We start from the raw sequence: 15,349 nt of genomic DNA, 5'->3' as shown, positions 1-15,349 counted from the left end.
TGTATGCGCTGCATGCATGTTGGTTAGATGATAGTAGCTATGCGTATCATTAGATGGCGTCGCGACCTGCCTGTAGCGTTAGTATCGTTTCAGTTTTGTCGGTAAGCAGCGCTGAACGCGTTACCTTTCTTATCATTTTTTGTTTTATGTTCGTGTTCGAGAAGCGTGAAAAGGTATGCCATCATTTTTTCTCTCTGTAAAAAGAAAGAGTTTTTTTTCGCAATAAAGAGTTATTATAAAAAGGCTAGCACTTTAGTATGAAGAAAATCCTCCACATACGCAGAGGCCACAAGGCTAGCATCTACATCACGGCTGTATCGAGAAAATAGCGTCTACATATGCAAAGGCCACAAGGCTAACCAAAACAGTCAGCTTGATAGAATTTTTCCTTTCACATCCTGAATTCCACAAAAAAAAATTGAATCCATGATAAACATTCTACTAATGAATGGCTATCCTCTTGACATAATTTTTTCTACAATTAATAATAGACTAATATATAGCGAATAGTATAAGTTAGCTTTTCTTTCTTGATTGTTTTTGTTTTGTGTCTTTGTTGTCCGTTATAAATTATAAAATGTTCGACAAACACGTTACATTATTCGGAGATGTGAGACTGAAATTAACTAAATGTATATAATGAAGATCAGATTTAATTGTTGTTAATATAAACTTACAAAGCTCATGAAACATGTTGAATGTTCCGTTTGAGGTGAGTTACTTAGATTTTTTTTTTCTTTTGATAAATCTATTTAATTTTGATATTTCAATCAGGATCCACTACAGTCGGGAACCTGTAAGTGACTCATGTTGACGGAATACTCAACATATTAATTACACATATGTATTGCTGAGGAGGACTCCAAAGTGAGTCGAAACGTTCAATAAAGAGGATTTTACACATTAATGATTAATTAAGATTGAAATTAATCGTTGGCACCTTCATCAGCCCGTGACTCGTATGGCCTTTACGGATTGTGTTATTATTATTTTTATTTTAAGAATTCGAGTCTACAGAAATTGTATTAATAATAGAATTAAAAAATTATCTAGTAGAAAAAATTTTTATGAAAATAATATTGACAATAATAACGAATCCATTGATCTTAATAGAAAGAAATATTTCAAAATTCCATTTATGAATACAATTTCTGACAAATTTAATACTACAGCGGTAACAAATAATTTTAAAGCATCGTACAAACCTATGAATACTTTGAATCGATTCATAAAATTAGGTAAAGATAAACTAGAAAAAATGGAACAATGTGATGTGGTATATAAAATAAACTGTCTTAATTTAACTCTTCTTATGTTGGTCAAATCAAAAGAAAAGCTAAAATGATCAAAGAACATAAAGCTAATGTCAAAAAATCTAAAGATTCTCTCACGGTATTATCACATCAGATTGATCGTGATTACAAAATTGGGATGACATTCAGATACTAAGTATAGAACCGTTCTTTCTAAAAAGAATCACGTCGGAAATAATCTTTATTAAAAAACAAATTAATGGCCTGAATAAGCAGAGTGATACGGAAAAATTACCAGAGACTTACTTTCCGTTGCTTAGCATAGCTCCCCCTTTTTAATACCATTTTACCTTCTCCTTTGAGTCACGAGAGGTATTTAAAGCAATGTATCATGATGAGAATTTGGCAGTACATCTTAACTTAATTTCGCCATTGTAACAAGACATCCACTTTCGATACTAATCTATACAAGTTGACTGGAACACAGATATTAATTTATATAAGTGATATCGCGCTAGATGAATTGCAAGCTTTGAATTAATCAAGAAATATTGTGATCATTAGAATCTGGAAATTTTGCGTTCAATTAACAACTTAATACAAGCATTTGGAATATCGGAAATAAATTGGAATAAAAGACGAAATTCGCTGGATATATTGAAAATTCTGTGACTAACAATTAAAGAAAGTAGAAAAACGAATCAATGAGCGTTTTTGCGTAATATTTAGACTTGAGAAGAGAGAATTAACTTAGATTAATCGTACATTTGTATATATCATTTTTTTTTATATTTTAATATACTGAAGATTTATTTAATTTTTATATACTGAAGATGGCCTAATTTAAGGCCGAAACGTCTAACAATTGTGTAACTCGATTATATGTATTGAATTTAAGATAAACTTCGCTAAAAAACATCGTGCGTTCATTTTCACGTATATGCCTTTTATCTTTCCGTTTTTAAATTTTGACCACGTATTGATATTTATTGTTTATATTATTGAAATGTCGACAAAGAAAATAGATATTGAAAAATTTGTTAACATACCTTTCTTTCTTGTAATCAAAATATTTTTTTCAGCGTCAAAAACGGAGAAAAATCGATGAAAGACGGTGTAAAGAGCATCTTCATTTCAATAGCAGTCATTTTTTTAATCGAAATGAATTTTTCAACTAAAAGTCGCTGAAATTAATCTGAAAATTTTTTAAATTGCTGAAATTTTGCTGAAAAGTATTCCAAAATGTGAAATAATTTCAGCAAAATTTTTCTACCATCATTGTGTGTATATGATATTTTACAATCATTATGAGGGCAAATCAATAAGTACCCATATTTGAAGACAGGTGACGTTGCTGATGCAAGTTGGCATTACCATCGTGTACTATCATCTTTCAAATGACACCATACAAAATTTCAGAGTGATTCATGCAATAGTTTTGATTTGACAGCAATTCGTAGTGAGAGTGTTTGATGTTTTCCGATAGAATGGAAAAAGAACAATATCGATTCATGATTCGCTTTTCATTTTTGGATGGAAAAACGTGCGAAGAAATAAAAACGAAGTTGGACGCCGCCTATGGGAACCCTTCACCATCTATGACAACCGTCAGATATTGGTTCAACGAATTCAAACGTGGTCGTTCGTCTGTTTTTGATGAGGAGCGCCCAGGCCGCCCGGCAGACGTGGTTACTGAGGAAATCGTTGAAAAAGTTCACGACATGATTCTCGCTGATCGCCGAACGAAAGTGCGTGAAGTAGCAGAGGCCATAGGCGTGTCGTATGGAACGGCATTCAATATTTTGCATGATAATTTAGGAATGAAAAAGCTGTCGGCTCGATGGGTGCCGCGATTGCTCACGGTGGACAACAAGCGAATGCGGCTATCAATTTCAAAGCAATGTTTGGAGCTGTTCAAGCGCAATCCGAAGAAGTTTTTGCGTCGAGTAGTAACCGTTGATGAAACATAGATTCATTACTACACACCGGAGACCAAGATACAGTCAAAACAGTGGATTTCACCCGGCGAATGTGGTCTGAAGAAGGCCAAGGCGCATTCCAAAAAACAGTGGCCATCGGCCGAAAAAGTGATGGCCACTGTTTTTTGGAATGCGCAAGGCATAATCTTCATCGACTACATGGGGAAAGGCAAAACTATCACGGGCAGTACTACGCTGATTTATTGGGCCGATTCGATGTTGAATTGAAGAAAAAACGCCCCCATTTGGCGAAAAAAAAAAGTGTTGTTCCATCAGGACAATGCACCGGCTCACTCCTCCGCAGTCGCCACAGTCAAATTGGAATTGCGGTACGAATTGCTGTCGCATCCACCGTACTCTCCGGATTTGGCCCCCTGCGATTTCTTCTTTTTTCCAAACTTGAAAAAAGACTCGGTGGAAAAAGATTCACGTCGAATGAGGTCATTTCCGAAACAGAGGCCTATTTTGCAGAGTTCGAAAAATCGTATTTTTCGGAGGGGTTAAAAAAATGGCAGAAACGTTGGGAAAAGTGTATCCTTCTAAAAGGGGATTATGTTGAAAAATAAAAAAAAGTTTTGTGAAAATCTTGCGCCTTCATTACTAACACGGGTACTTATTGATTTGCCCTCGTATATATTATATACCTACCGCCAAAACTAGCCGAGACTCATATTTATAAAGGACTATGCCCAGTTTTATAGGGGAATTTGGGCCCCGAATGAACAAGTTTGAGACATGCCTAAAATTTCAAGGTATCAAAAGAGAATTAAAAATTCCACGAGCCTAACTTTATAGGAGAGATTTCTCAAGTGCTCCTAGAACATATATTGGCCACATTTCAATTAGGCAATTAAAACCTTTTTTTCATACTTTGAGTGTCTCTTTCCTCTCTTCATCGATTAATATATATCACTTATAACTATTCATTTGGTGTCCAAAGAAGATTTTAATTGTCTTCGTCAAGATTGAACATATTCCAGATACTAGATGATTCGAGAAATCGAATAAAACCAGTCCTACATGGTACACAATACATGGTCATAATAACGAACTTTGAACAGCTGTAGCACTCAAGGGACTCATTTTACAAAGTTGTGCATATGGAACTTTTTAATCCTTTTTTGATGCTCTACAATCCTAGCTATATCTCAATGTTGTTCAGCCGGGGTTCAAACTAGGTATAGTCCTTTAGATATTTTATAAAATTTTCAATAAATTTATTTTCTAATTATTTTATTATCAAATAAAATTTTTTGAAATATCCGGAAAAAAATTGTATATATAATTATATAAAATTATATAAAATGTAATTTTAAATAATATTATATAATTTTATATAATTTCATATATATATATAATTGCATATAAATATACATAATTATATACAATATTATGTATAAAATATGTCCATTTATATGTACAATTATATAAAACTGTATAATTTTATATAATTTCATATAAAACATTTTTTTCCCGGGATATCTACAAAACCTTGATGTTTCTGCGCTAAAAAAGCGTTTTTAAATCGCTTTTGAAATGAAAGCGCATTTAAAGCGCATTTCACGCGCATAATCATTTTTTGATCTGTGTGACTTGAAATCTGCCGAGTTATTCATGTGCAATGAAAGCGCATAACTGACAGCAGTTTTGGGAGGTGCAATCTGAAGAGCGCTTCGAAAGCGCTTTCCACGCGTTGCTGTGCTACATGGGCAGTCTAATGCACTTTCTTCCTTAAACAAAAGTGTGAAAAGCATTGGCATGATTTATGACAATAATAAGATTGGAAGACCGCTTATGTTAAATACATTACTTTAAACTAAGAAGCGCCACTAACGGTCTGAACGTTAAGATGTTGAACAATTCTAAATTCAATTTTAAATGAATTAATTTCAGAAATTATAATTGCGTGTCGATATGGTTGTCGGACTTTCAACGCAATCAAATCTGAAATATTATTAATCCCCCCAAATTTCTCAACTTAAAAACTGCAATAAACTTATTGCGAAAAATAATGCCTTGGCCGGGAGTCGAACCCAGATCTCTTGCATTCGTGCGAGCGTCCTAAGCCTTTAAGACTATTGAGACACGGAATGCAAGAGATCCGGGTTCGACACGGAATGCAAGAGATCCGGGTTCGATTCCCGGCCGAGGCATTATTTTTCGCAATAAGTTTATTGCAGTTTTTAAGTTGGGAAATTTGGGGGGATTATTAATATTTCAGATTTGATTGCGTTGAAAGTCCGACAACCATATCGGCACGCAATTATAATTTCTGAAATTAATTCATTTAAAATTGAATTTAGAATTGTTCAACATCTTAACGTTCAGACCGTTAATGGCGCTTCTTAGTTTATAGTAATGATTCATGACATTATGATCTTCCAAATAGTGTTGATAACGATCATCTTCTTTTCTTATATTAATCTGTATAGCGAGAGATATAGAACCAAAATAGGATGAATCTTATAGTAATCGCTTATTGTAATCTCGAAAGTATATATAAATAAGGTAGTGTCTCGAGAAGAAGAGAAATTCTAAGACAAAAGAGATTATAATGTCGTTAGCTTGATATATAGATAATGTAATTGCATAATGCAAGAAGAAATTACGAGCTATTAATAAATTATCTCTTAGGGGGATCCTAAACCCGCCTGTATTACCGACTAAATCATATAATTTTTGTATAACAAATACTTTTTTCTCTTTCACAGATTCGAAAATCCTTTTCCAGGATTAAAGTATACGTCTTTGTGAGGTGGAGTTTATGCCGAGAGAACGACAAAAAATTTCGAAATTGATATATTTTTTACCATTTCTTAGTGTAACCTGGCATCTCAAGCTGTCAAGTCGTGACAACATTTGCTTGATACGAAAGTTTTGTAATCTGTATTTACGAAATAGTGATCACAAACACGTAGTTTGCAAGAACAAATAACGTCGAGTTCTTAGAATTACACTTACAACTTGTTGGACGTTTTATCGCGACGAATTTGTTATACGAAAATTGACACGAACGTGCGACTGAATGTATCATAGGTTGTGTGAGATATTGGTGTGGTAGTATGTAAAGACATGTCAATGTGCTGGAAAAACAGCGACATCTAGTGATTTTATCGGAGTTCGAACTTTGCTTTAGGATCCCCTTAATGGGCACATTTAGCAGAAAAGAGCGTTACTAGATCGCTCACAGAGGGAGCGCTTAATTTCTCTGAATGCTCTGCTACAACGTAACCTAATGTAACCTACTTTCGTCTGGATAGTACTTGTGTTTACAATATTAGTGAAAATCGTGAAAACGTATTTAACATTGATTTACTAATATTAATTATTAAAAAAATTAATAATGAATAACGTGGTTTTTCAATTTATGATCTATGATGGACTTGACATAAATATAATGAATAATATTCTCGGTCTTGCACCATTGCCAGAAATTGAAATATTGCAAGGTAGACTACGTCAGCTCAAAAAATCGCGGAATGAAGAATATTTTGAAATAACTATTCCGTCCTATACGGATATCCAATTTAAAGAACATTTTAGAATGTCTCGAATTACTTTTGAGGTATGTATGACATATTTTTAACATCAATTTTATTGTCAAAGTTATTTTTGACTCGTAGCCCTTTTTCTACACTTACATTTTTTATAAGTTATAATAACGAATTAAACATTTATAATTTATACAATTTTTATATTTCAGACATTACTAAATGTAATTGGAAATCATTTTCTAAATGCAGATATACAACCATATAACAATATTCCTCTTTTAAAAAGGATATTGTTTACAATACAAACGTATGCCTTTCGGATTAAAAAACGCGCCCGCTACATTTCAGCGTCTAATGGATAAGGTACTAAGCGGTTTGCAAGGGATAGAATTATTCGTTTACTTGGACGACATAGTAATATATGCGAGTAGCCTGACAGAACACGCACAAAAATTCAATAAACTCGCTGAGAGATTGAGAAAAGCAAATCTTAAATTACAACCGGATAAATGTGAATTTCTCACGAAGGAAGTAACCTATTTAGGACATGTCATTAGCGAAGCCGGAGTAAAACCAGACCCTAAGAAATTAGAGGCCGTCAAAAGCTTCCCGCGACCGCGCAACGCCAAAAACATAAAACAGTTCCTCGGTTTGACGGGATACTATCGCCGTTTCATTAATAACTTTTCACACGTCGCTAAACCATTAACATCCTTACTAAAAAGGGACAAATCATTCGATTGGCGCGAGCCACAGGAAGAAGCCTTCGTAAAACTCCGCGACTGCTTATGCAGCTTATGCTTATTAAGCCGCTGCTTACTCACCCAGATTTCACAAAACCTTTCATATTAACCACCGATGCCTCTGCCTATGCCATAGGAGGAATCCTCAGTCAAGATGAAATAGGAAAAGACAGACCGATCGCGTACGCCTCGCGACTACTGAACAATGCCGAGCAGAATTACGCGACGATAGAAAAAGAGTCATTAGCGATAGTTTATTGCACGAATCATTTCAGGCCATACCTTTACGGAAATCAATTTACAATTCTAACAGATCATAAGTCACTTCAATGGCTCCATTCCATTAAGGATCCTACGTCACGATTAGTGCGCTGGCGACTTAAACTTGCTGATTACCGCGTCATGTATAAAGCAGGAAAAACCAATTGTAACGCTGATGCTCTCTCGAGAAACCCTGTATCCCCACCTACCCCTAGTCAACCTACACTTCCCTTTGTGTTATATGATTCCGATTCCCAAGAAGAAGAATTAGCCGCATTATTATCCCCACAAGATAAAAGAAAAAAAATCACAGAAGAAATCAAAACACACAAATCAAAAGCCTGTCGATATATCCGTGGACAGCAATGTCGTTCAGTCGATCCCCAATGGGATACCAACGGGACGGGAAAACCAATTGAATGAGGCATTCATAAACGAAACCACTCACCCATCCGATGAAACTAATAACCATTATTCTAGCAACATACTAAATGACATTAACGATCCAGAGGTCCCTGACGACACTCAAAGTATTAACGACGATTCAGAAAATTTGACAGTGACTTCAACAGCAGCGATAGTGAAACTGACTATGACGGAAAATGAGGCAACACTATTCGACACAGCTAATACACCGTATGAATTAATGCGAAAGAATGACGTGATCTCGCGTGAAACCTTGTCCAACCGTAAAGATAATCTAGTAATATTCATAAACCCTCGAGGTGAACCGCACGACAGAAGCGCTCACGCCCTGAATCAAGCCAAAATATTCCCTAAGGTAAAGGATGTAACAATCGCGCGCGCCCGACCAATCCCGCACAAACAAAAGTACATAATCGCGCTCACAGTAAATGATAAAGTCTCAGATATAACCGAAAAGGAGATTCTAGAAGAATCTATCTATTCACTTTTAGACGTTGTAAAAGAACTCGGGTTATCCTCTCTTTCGATCTGTAAGGGAAATGTCGGCAGCGTGCCGTGGGCACGAATTCGTGAAAACTTGTATAATATACTAAGTCACTCGGGAATAACAATAACCGTTTGTAAGAACGAGATAGTTACGCCACCACAAAACCAGTGGCAAGATATCGTAAAGGAACATCACGCGTCCGCAATAGGAGGACATAAAGGAGTAACGAAAACTTACAAACGCGTTAGATACAAATATTTCTGGCCCAAAATGAAGGCATATATTCAACAGTACATACGACACTGCCGGAATTATCAATTAAAGAAACTGGTTCGCAGGAAAACTAGACAATCCATGATATTAACCGATACACCCAACGCCGCGTTTGACAAAATATCTATGGATATTATGGGGCCTCTCCCCACCTCCCGTTCCGGTAAATCGTACATACTGACCATTCAAGATTTACTGAGTAAACACGCCATCGCAATACCACTGACGAATGCAGGAGCGATCGATGTAGCCAACGCATTTGTCGACGATTTTATTTGCCTATATGGTGCCCCTAAAGCTCTCTTAACCGATCAAGGCACACATTTCCTGAATAGCTTAATGAAAGCGATAGCCAAGAAGTTCAAAATATCGCATTATAAGACCACTGCATATAGACCGCAATCCAATGGCTCCATCGAACGTTCGCATCACGTATTATGGGAATATCTAAAACAAACCGTTGACAATAAGAAAGACTGGGACAGACACTTAAGATTAGCCTGTTTTTCCTATAACATCAGCGTGCATGAAGGAACGGAGTACACCCCGCATGAATTAATATTCGCCAGAACCGCTCGAACCTCTAGCGCGCGAACTCCTGAAGACACGACTAATGAAAGCTACGCAAACTACCTCGAAGAATTATACGATAGAATTCATACTGTGCAAGAGAATGCAAGGATAAATTTAATCAACGCGAAAATTAGGTCCAAAGGTTATTACGATAGAAAAATTAATGTGTATAATTTTAAACTCGGTGATAAGGTGTTCCTATTGAAGGAACCAACGCATAAGTTAGGCGATCAATATACCCCTATAAAATAATAGAAGTACTCAGAAACAATAACGTAAGAATACAAATAACAAATTCCATTAACCGCGTAGTTCACACAGACAAATTAAAATTCTGCCCCACCAACGAAAAGAGAGGGGCCACTGCACAACGGCCATCGGAGGACAACGCCGAAGAAATCTCGGAAGACGAACCATGATCACCATCCCAACAATCATCATTTTGCTGTTCCCCGCGGCTCAAGGCCTCGTGGGATACGACTGTGGAGGGGAAGGTTTTAATATCACTATCCTGTCTCTCCTAGACATAGGAGAATGCAATATGGACAACCTTAGATCGAAGGAGGAGGAAGTATACGCTCAGTTAATGCAGCTGACAGACTACGATCGCACCACCGTGATTCAGTGCAAGGTAGAGATCGACCGAACAATATTTTTATTGCGGTATGAGCTCTCACATATCGGCAGTTCACAACGGAAGGAGGGAATACCTGCAAGAATTAGGCGAGCAAGGATGCCGAAGGCTCCACGAGACAGGAGCTACGCGAATCGCTAACGCAGTCATTGATCTAATCCAGCACAATACTACTAACCTAAGGAGCGTCACCCTAGCAGAATCCGCATCAGTAGATGGAAGATGCTCCGGTGCCCAATACACCGATGGGTACGGTACCTGGGAAAATGTACTAGTTCAAGCCACCGTCAAGATCACGCTATCAACCGTGGAAGCCCCCATCAAGAGAGCATCCGGACAAGTCATATTGCCATCCGGAACCAGATGCACGGTAGCTCAAGGATATTGCCTGGACTCCCGTGGGCACGAATCTTACTGGCCACTCGTGTCCATTGATCACTGTTATTTCGATCAATATAACATTTTGTATGAAGGAGTAGCCACCAAGTGGCTTACTCCAAAGAGGAATCAAACCACTCCGACCGTCTACACGGTAACTACGAGAGACACCACGTTCGCACTCACGAAAACAGTAGAAATGAACGTCTGCGGATATCAGATAGTTCAGACGGAACATCCGAAGCTATTCATCCTAGAAACCCATAAAGGACGCACCTTCGCCACGAGTACGAGGGTCGCTATCGAAAACCTAGACATCTTTCTTTACGTAAACTCCAAATTCCTTTACGTAGAGAAACACATCAAAACCCAGCTCACTCAACTGTATAGAGATATAATGGAACAAAAGTGTGCTCTGGAACGCCAGGTGTTGCAAAACGCGCTCACCCTTGCCAGCATCGCACCTGACGAAATGGCCTTCCGGATCACCAGGGAACCAGGATACACCGCTATCACAACCGGAGAAGTAATTCACCTCGTAAAGTGCATTCCAGTGGAGGTGAAATTACGGCATGTCGAGCAGTGCTACCAAGAACTGCTTATCGCACGGAAACGTCTCTCTATTCCTCACGCCAAGGTCAAGAATTATCACTAGAACCGGAACCCAGAGAGACTGCAGTGACTTATTACCCACCATGTACAAAATCCATGGAGCATGGTTTAGACTAACACCTAAACCGATTGAAGTGTTAGCACCACCTATAATTCAACATTAACTAAGCCTAAGTGGCATTACGTTAGCCCGACGTCACTGGCCACCAGTGGAATATACAACCCTGACGACATCGACCGGCTAAGATCCCACATAATGTTCCCGGTAGAAAAGCCCTCAATGCTGAACACCCTGGCACGAGGCGCATTGGGAGGAGCCGTGCAGCCCGGAACAGTTTCCCTGACCAACCTGGACGAAGACTTCATCAATCGAATAGCAGAATCAGCCGGAGCCAAGATATGGGCCGGATTTGTCACGTTCGGATCTGCCAGCGCTGGAGTATTGGCAGTATTCATTATCATCAGGGTCGTTAAACTAATTATCGATACCCTGATACACGGGTATGCTCTACACTCTGTTTATGGATGGAGTATGCACCTCGTAGGCGCCGTATGGAGCTCGGTAACGCACCTGCTACTACACCTGGGAAACAACCCACGGGATGGACGAACCAGCGAAGAAGACAAGCCGCCACAGGCCCCTCTCGCACCCCCAGAAACCCACCCCGTGCAACGCGAAATAAGTGATAAAGAACATAGTGAACTGATTGACCCCCGTGCGAAAGCCTCCCATTATACCTATAGTGAATTGCGTAAATACCTGGATGAATCCAAAGACTCCAATACGCCAGTATAAAATGATTGACATACGTCAACATTTTAAAATAAGGGGGGGTGTTACGTCCCCACTTTTTCGATGATATATAATGTAATCCTTATAATCATATAGCATACAAATGATCACATAGCTTATTATTATTATTATATAATCACATGGTATATTCTTGTATAACCGTACAGCGTATTCTTAGATAATCATATAACGTACTCTCGTATAATATATGTTCCTTCATGTTCTTAAACTCCTAGGATAACAAGCACCTGTAGCACGACCCGACTTAGCTCCTCAACGATCTACCTCATCACGATAACTAACCCTCTCATGATAACTACTCGCCTGATAACTTACCTTACCTCAGCAACCGCCTCCCATGATAACTACCAATTACCGACAGTCCGCATCCTGAAGAACTACGTCATCAACGAAGTCGTGATCTTAATTAACAACCAGAATAACCTTATCTAACAATAAACAATGATTCTCAGAATCCTTATCACTAAACAATTCGGATTACAAAACCTCTCGAGGAATTAACACTTATAATCATTCCTGGAATTATTATCAAAACCTTATCCCCCAATTAAGAAACTACATCCTATAAGATAAGACAAACACCGAATACTAAGAACTATTCTTATCATGCAATAAATATCTCTTACCACAGCCCGTTAAGATAAAACGTTCGCCAAAATAACATCGCCGCCAACCGACACGTGCGATAAACCGCATAAATTATAGCTTCCAAATGACACGCAACAATCTACAAACACATTACCACATAATACTACCTTTGTAAACCACGAAGCTACTTATACATAAAACCTAATTCCTGTAATAGTAAATTAGGTAAACCCTAGTATTAAGAATAGGCAACCTCTATAATGAGATGCACCCTACGCGGGACGCGACAGAAATTTGGTGACAGCGGTGGGATACCGATAATTATATCAAGTACAAAGCCAAATAAAGCCGCAAATTCAATTAAAGTAATCGACACATAAATAAGGAGATTAGACCCCGTGATGGAAACTAGAAGCAAGAAAACCGTTACTGATCCGAATGCGGAAGCTTGCGAAACTAAAACCCGGGAACTAACCACCCGCGAATTCGAAACACAGCAAATTGAGCGCGGTATTCAAGAAAGAGAACGACGCTTAAACCAACAAGAAGCCGCGTATGAAAAGTTAATTTCCGCTATGGAAATTGAACGCCGTAATCTAGACCGTAAACGAGATAAGGTAGCCAGTAAAATTAAGGGGTTAGAGTCACGCGAAAAGGAAATGGAAAGAAAATGGCAAGATTCGGAAGCTTCCCGTTTAGAAGATTCCGCGACTAACGTACCTAACGAGACTAAACCACCCCTAGTTCGTAATTTTTCATTACCTCCTGCAAGAGGGAATTATACACTCGACAATGCACCATCCCCCAAGGTATCATTTAAAGAGGCCACTGATTCGGTAGCCTATTTTGACGGGTACAATATACCGCTAGCGCAATTCACGAGAGCATGCAGGCGAGCGCGCGAAATCATACCACCCTCGGGCGAAAGGAACTTAACCAAATTATTGATAAATAAATTAGGTAAACGCGCTTACTACGCCGTTGAAGACGAGCCGTGTAACTCAATAACCGATTTGATAGATCTATTAACTGACACTTTCGGCACAGCCTAGACACTCGATCAATACCGCGGAGAATTGAGCACCATCTATCTTAAAACGGGAGAACACATCTTAGATTACATAAGCCGCGTGAAAGATTTGAGAATATCCATCGTAGACACCGAAAGACATGAAAGGGGAGAATTAGATGGCCACTTCATTATCGACATAGATAATTTAACTGCGAGATCCTTCTACGAAGGACTGCCATTAGAATATCGCCTTCAGTTAAGCTCAATAACACACCCGCGCTATACCGATATGTTCGCCGGGGCCAAGGCAATAGCCAAAAGGCAAGAGCTCGATAGACAAAGGTCGGAAACACGCCCCCGACACGATAGAGAAAGAGAAACGCGACCCTTGAATCCTATCGGGAAACCGTTAGCTCATTCTACACCACAACGACCTAATTATACGGAAAGATATGCATATTCAAGAGAAGCGTCGGGGAGACGGGACTATAATTACGACACCCGGAACCGCGAACCACCGCGTAATAATCTGTGTGAATACTATCCGCTGCGTCGCGATGCACCCCCTGTGAATAGACATACGAAACGATATGATCAAAGTAGGGACACCGCGCGAAACGAATTCAACAGAAATAACGATCGCCCCTCCAATAATCGCGCCGATCAATCCATTTGCAAGTATTGCAAGAATTTCGGACACACCATCGACGAATGCCGCAAAAGACAATATAATAACTCACAGCGCGACGGGACGGGAAAGCTGCCAGGTCCGTCGGAACACCGCAATCTGAACCCGACGGACGAGAAAAGAAATACGCGATCGGTAAACATGATAGAAGCGGAAGAGAAAGGGACAGATCAAAATCTCGAGCCCGAATCGCAGTCTTAAACCCCAAACAATTTCCGTACGCGCCTACCGTCACTTTGAATGCATTAGGACTCAACTGAGAAGTTAATTTCATGATAGATACCGGGGCCGCCCCCAACGTAATAAAAAAGCGCAATTTATCTCCCGAAATACTCATTCGTAATGATACCCCACTGTACCTTAGCGGTATAACCAGTGGTCGCATCGAGACCTTAGGGTCGGTAGAAATAACCATCATGAATTTCCCAGTATTTCTCTATATCGTACCCGACGATTTCCCAATCGTGCAAGAAGGCATCCTAGGATCAGACTTCCTACGCGACACGAGTAACATAAATCTCTTAGAAAAATACGTTGAATGGAGAGGAAATCGAATTCCTTTCTCGGAAGGAGAAACAATAATCGTTCCTGCCCGCTCACAGAGCCATTTCTACCTTAGGGTATTGAATAAAGAATTAAAGACGGGATATGTCCCTCGGCTTAGGCTCGATGACGACATATATCTAGGTGACGCCGTAGTCACAAATCGGGACGGAAAAGCGTACCTACGCGTAATAAACACGAGCGAGGTAGACAAAGAATTACTAGTTCCTCATATTAACTTGCAAGAAATAGACGAGATAGGGACAGATAAGCCACAAGTGCCAGGGCCTAGCGCCGAAATTAAGGTAATTTCGTCAAGTAGTCGGGATGAACGCCTGAATCAAGTTCAAGCACTATTAAGACTAGAGCATTTAAATTCGGAAAAGACGCACCACATAGAGAATCTCCTCGCGAAACATAATGATTTGTTCCAACTTCCTACAGAGGAACCTATGTTGTACCAATGCGATTAAACATAAGATCAACACAACAGACGGGCAACCTATTCACGTTAAACAGTATCGCTTTCCCCCTGTGCATAAGGAAGAGATCAATCGACAGATAGGTAGCATGCTAGAACAAAAGATAATT

General features: G+C 39.0%; 1 protein-coding gene across 1 annotated transcript; it reads left to right on the top strand.

Annotated features, from left to right (window-relative positions):
* Window positions 1-2,740: 2,740 nt before the first annotated feature.
* Window positions 2,741-3,460, top strand: LOC108729516 (histone-lysine N-methyltransferase SETMAR-like). Its single transcript, XM_018458675.1, has 2 exons — window positions 2,741-3,115; window positions 3,224-3,460. Exons 1-2 carry the CDS (start codon window positions 2,741-2,743, stop codon window positions 3,458-3,460), a joined length of 612 nt encoding a protein of 203 aa, XP_018314177.1.
* The last annotated feature ends 11,889 nt before the right edge of the window (window positions 3,461-15,349 follow it).

This window comes from Mycetomoellerius zeteki, unplaced genomic scaffold (genome assembly GCF_001594055.1).
Source record: "Mycetomoellerius zeteki isolate Tzet28-1 unplaced genomic scaffold, Tzet1.0 scaffold747, whole genome shotgun sequence".
NCBI classification, from domain to species: domain Eukaryota; kingdom Metazoa; phylum Arthropoda; class Insecta; order Hymenoptera; family Formicidae; genus Mycetomoellerius; species Mycetomoellerius zeteki.
This window is presented reverse-complemented; position numbering and strand designations above follow the sequence as displayed.